This window comes from Orycteropus afer, unplaced genomic scaffold, assembly GCF_000298275.1.
Source record: "Orycteropus afer afer isolate SDZICR_OR568_19922 unplaced genomic scaffold, OryAfe1.0 scaffold00632, whole genome shotgun sequence".
NCBI classification, from domain to species: Eukaryota; Metazoa; Chordata; class Mammalia; order Tubulidentata; family Orycteropodidae; genus Orycteropus; species Orycteropus afer.
In genome coordinates, this window is record NW_006922219.1 from 1,229,740 (window position 1) to 1,234,975 (window position 5,236).

The following is a 5,236-nucleotide window of genomic DNA, read 5'->3' on the forward strand; positions in this document are numbered from 1 at the left end:
ACAAGCCCAAGGTTAACAAATAAAATGGCACAGTCTTGACGTTACCAAACCACAAGGAAGGCCATGGATTCAAGTCCATTGAAAGTCCCAGGTTCGCAGAGTATGGCAGGCTGCTGAACAATGACTCGGCTACATGCAGGGTTCAAGCATGCCTTAATACTAGGGACCATTTCCAAAGCTGTTTCTTATATACGGGAAGCAGACCACATACCCAAATGCAGATACTCAGCTGCTCACAGTAGAGTCCACCATGGAGTTGATTGCCAGTCTCATTATGGGGAATACTACATCCAGCTGCTCAGCCACTCAACGAGGTCTAGCCAAGTTGACACACAAACTTAACCACCACAATGACTTTAATAAAAAAAATTTATTTTTCACTGTTTAGGAGACTGTTGTTATGTGCTGTCGAGTCGGACTCAACTCACAGCGACCCCTCCTTGGGTTTCCGAGGCAGTATCACTACAGAGGTAGATTGCCCCATCTTCTTCTGAGGAGTGGCTGGTGGGTTTGAACCACCAGCCTTCTGGTTAGCAGCCAAGTGCCTTAGGCTAGTTTAGGAGACTAGAAAGTCTGAATTCAGTGCACTGGTCCTAGCAGAAGGCTTTCTCTCCCTGTTGGCCCTGGATGAAGGTCCTAGTCTTCTCAGCTTCTGCCTCCTGGTTCCTAGCAGATTACACATCTTCCCCCATCTCTGCTCACTCAGTTGCCTGTGTAATCTCCTTTATGTCTCAAAAGACATTGACTCAAGACACACCCTACACTAATCCAGCCTCATTAACATAAACCACAACCATTCTCAAATAGGATTATAGCCACAGGCATAGAGTTATGATTTACACATTTTTTAGGGACATAATTCAATCCATAAAAAAGATGTTCTAGCCACATGTTTGCTGGAACTGGAACATAGGTAGGGGATAGTTTTGGAGGAGTTCACTGGTGTGTAGAGCTGGGTTAGTTCTACTGTATCCTCACCTAATATTGATAGGAACACAGGCACATTCAGATATCAGTTTCAGAAAGAGAAGTCAGAGGTTCTTGAATCACAAAATGGAATATGATATGATCAAATCTTGTGTCACTCAGTCCCACACAAGGCAACAATGTCAAGCTGCAGAAGAAAAGAATTGTGAAGAAATTCAGATCAGTCACTACAAGTGTTGACACTCTGAAAATGTGCAAATCCAAAGAATTCCCATAATCTGGTTGTGTCCCCTCTGCCCCAACCCTTCTCCCATGTCAATCCCCCCCCCGCCAAGAGTCTTACCATTAGAAACTGGGAGAGAAACATCAGAGCCCAGGGGACTACCACTATCAATGCCTGGAAAAGTACAAAAACAGGATCTGGTCAGAGCTCACAGGAGATGAAACTAGGAGAATGTGAATCATGGGGTGAGAGGGTGCCCCCGTAGATACCCATCTACACTATCCTAAGGGTCTCAGGATCAGCCTCCCTCCCTTCATACTTACTTATAGCTGGATTGTAGCCCTTTTCTTTTCTACCTGTGGGGAAAAAGCATTCTGTGAGAGATTGGGAGGAGGCAGGACCTTGAGATCCCAGAAAAGCTGGGTAGTCCTGGAGATCAGGGAAGTTACCAGACTGGGACTGCAGACCCAGAGCAGGATAAGGAAACACAAGGAAAGATGTACAGTTACTGGACCAACCACCCTCCTTGGAATCTCTTCTCAGTAGGAATTTCCCCTGTGACAACTGAGAATCAGGTCTCCATCAGTAGAGCCACTAAGGTGAAGATTTACCCTTCACTATCACATGTGCTTTACAGAAAAGCAGTTTTTAGCACGCAGGGCCCAAGACTGGGCCAGCACACGTGGGGATGGTGCCTTGCCCAATGAGGCAGAGACTGCAAGGCAAATCACCTGCCTGGGACTTGAAACCATCCACTGGGACAAGAAAACTCGGACCCCACCCCCTTCTATACCTGAGCTCTTCTTCCACCAGAAAAAAACTCCAGCCACCACAGCTCCAATGGCCACAAGGAGAACCAGGCCAACAATGATTGCCACGATGGTGATGTCAGACTGAGAACGGGGCTCTAGGACAGGGAGGAGAGGTGAGAGGGCCTGACATTGCTGCAATTGGCCAGAAGGCCTCTTGCTATCCCTGAGAGGAGACTCCACCCTCATCAGCCTCCTTACCCCATCTCAGGGTGAGGGGCTTGGGCAGTCCCTCGTGCTGCACATGACATGTGTATTTCTGCTCCTCTCCAGGGGGTACCACCACAGCTGCCCACTTCTGGAAGTTCCCGTCCCCTGTAGGTCTGGTCTCCACAAGCTCTGTGTCCTGGGTCAGCTCTTCCCCGTCCCGCTGCCAGGTCAGGGTGATCTCCGCCGGGTAGAAGCCCAGGGCCCAGCACCTCAGTGTGACCTCTTGTTCAGAAATGGGATGGTGAGCCACATGTGTCTTTGGGGGTTCTGAGGGAAAGAGAAGATATAAGAACTTTCATTACCTCCCATAGGCCACCTGAGCAGGATTCATGTGATCATCTTGAGAATGGACAGGGCAATTGGGGGAGGGGAGAGCATGCAAAACCCAGACCCCAGCCTGTTACAGGGATCTGGGACAATCTATTCCTTGTAAAGTTATAAAAATCAGGGTGAGGCAGCCCAGAATAGGATGTTCTGGGTATCTGAGGGGAGAGGAGGGATTTCTAGTTTTGACTTGAGTGGGTGAGAAACTCTGAAAAACTGGAATCAGACCTTCAAATTCATTGGGTATGGGGCAGAGAACAAAGTTTATCAAGGAGAGCCCCTGGTGGTTCTTAAGGTAGATTTCAGGATCAAGGTGGATTTCAGGATTAAAGGATACTGCTAATCATTCAGGAACCACCTTCCCTATTATCCCCAGAGAGAGTGGATCCCTTAACTGTCTCTGAGAGAAAGGAGGGCTCCACTGGGCAAGTTGCTCTCTGGTATAGGATCTGGAAATCTGGGCTAACTCCTCACTCTCCACCCTCATGGGAGGGGTATCCTGACATCTATCCTACTTTCCTCCCTTCCTTTTGAGAGGCCAGGAGAGCAGAAATAGTCCTAGTTCCAAGGGAGTTCAGGGAAGTACCCTAGGGCCCCTCCTACCTGTGCGAAGCAGAGTCTCTTTCCCTTTCTCCAGGTATCTGTGAAGCCACTCCAGGAACCTGCCCTCCACAAAGTAGGCCCTGTAGTACTCTGCGGAACCGGCTTCATCCCACTTGCGCTTGGTGATCTGAGCTGTGGTGTCTGCGGCAGTCCAGGAACGCATGTCCTCGTTCAGGGAGATGTAATCGGCACCATCATATGCTCGCTGATTGTACCCACGAAGGAGACGCCCGTCGGGCCCGATGTCGCAGCCATACATACCCTGGTAGGTGTGAGACCCTGGCCCAGCCCCTGCTGTCAGCCCAGCCTTGGTGGTCAGCCATGCCTCCCACTGGCTGTGACTGGTCAGAGCCCCACCAAAACAAACCAAACACACTGCCAACCAGTAATAGCGACCCTATTTAGGATACAGTGTTGTTCTTGTTGTTGTTGTTATGTGCCGTCGAGTCAAACCCGACTCATAGCGACCCCTCCTTGGGTTTCCGAGGCAGTATCACTAGGGAAGTAGGATTGCCCAACCTTCCTTCCGAGGAGTGGCTGGTGGGTTTGAATCGCCAGCCTTCTGGTTAGCAGGGAAGTGACTTAGCCACTATGCTACCAGAACTCCCTACAGTAGAACTGCTTAATTAGGTTTCAGAGGCTGTAAATCTTTATGGACGCAATCTTCCTCATCTTTTTCTGCAGAGTGGCTGGTGGGTTGGAATCACCCACCTTTTGGTTAGCAGCCAAATGCTTTATCCACTATGCAACCAGAGATCCTTGGTCAGAGGTCATTTGGTTGTAAACTGAAAATGAAACTGGAATGAAAGCCCAAGGCTCTTCCTTGGTCTAAGGGTCCTGCAGGTCCAGAGGCCTCGGGGTGAACTTCAGACCTGGAGACCCTGGCCACTCACTGTGGGGGACGGACCTCCTGACCTGCGACCTGGGCCTGTCATTACTCACCTGAATCACTCTGGTTGTAGTAGCTAAGCAGGTTCTTCAAGTGCACTCGGTAATTCTGTTCGCGGACTTTGGCAATCCGAGTACTCTCATCCCAAAAATCAGACTCCATGAGCTGCATCCAGGATGCCCGAGGCTCAGCCCTGGGATTCTCAACATCGCTGTCGAACCGCCCGATCTGTGTGTCGTCCACGTAACCAACTGCGATGAAGCGGGGCTCCCCTTGGCCCGGCCGGGACACGGCGGTGAGGAAAAACCTCAGTGAGTGGGGACCTGGAGGCAGGGAGAGGCTGAGACCACTGACCCTTCTCCCCGCGTGGCGTCCCGGGTTCAGGGAGGGGCGCTGAGGAGTAAGGAGGAGACTCATAGACCCAGAAGGGGCGACCGGAGGGGCAGGGCCTGGATAGAGCGGTGGGGATAGGAGGGGGCGGGACACGCGGGGGAGGGGTGATTATGGACGGAATGGGCTCCAGGCTGCTTTGGGCCGGGGACGGTGTAGATGAGGCTTCACTTAGGTCCAGTGTCCCCACCCGGAGGTCCCCTTACTCCCTCCTCCACAGATACTCTTTCCCTCCCGACCCCGCACTCACCTGCCCTGGTTCCGGTCAGAGCCAGAGCCCCGGAGAGCAGCAGGAGGAGGGTCCGGGGTATCATGACCCAGGTGCTGGATTTCTACCGACGATCTGCTAACTGCGGATCCAAGCGGAACTTAGGATCAGGAACTGCGGTTACCGTGATTGGCTTCCCCAGAAATCTGTCACCCAATTGTCGTTGAGAAGTAACTTTGCGTCATGTGTGTCCAGGCAAAAGAAGGTGACACAGGTTTGAAAGGAGAAGTTAAACTCAGGGATAGAGTTCGCTTCTGACACAGCCCCGGATACAGACTTCATTCACACAGTCTTGTCCTGGGCCAGGAACTGCTTAAATTGGAGAAGGTTGTTCCTTTCAAAGTCCCTGTGGTGTGCCATGGAGTGGATTTAGACCACCTTTATAAAACAGCAGAATTGCACCACAGGGTTTCTTAGGCTATAATCTTTAAAGGAGAAGATCACCTGCAGAGCAGCTGGTAAATTCCAACCACAGGCCTTTGGATTAGCAGCCAAGAGTGTAACCAACCATTGCACCACCAGGCTCCTTGGAATTTCTATTCACGTTAACAAATTATGAGAGACCCAAAGAGATTTTGTTTATGTGAGTTATT

General features: G+C 50.8%; 1 protein-coding gene across 1 annotated transcript; it reads right to left on the minus strand.

Annotated features, from left to right (window-relative positions):
* Window positions 1-1,081: 1,081 nt before the first annotated feature.
* LOC103210642 (patr class I histocompatibility antigen, A-2 alpha chain-like) lies at window positions 1,082-4,689 on the minus strand. Its single transcript, XM_042783072.1, has 7 exons — window positions 4,626-4,689; window positions 4,039-4,308; window positions 3,097-3,375; window positions 2,161-2,436; window positions 1,882-2,057; window positions 1,271-1,324; window positions 1,082-1,114 (listed from the first exon to the last, which is right to left on the minus strand). Exons 1-7 carry the CDS (start codon window positions 4,687-4,689, stop codon window positions 1,082-1,084), a joined length of 1,152 nt encoding a protein of 383 aa, XP_042639006.1.
* Between the last annotated feature and the right edge of the window lie 547 nt (window positions 4,690-5,236).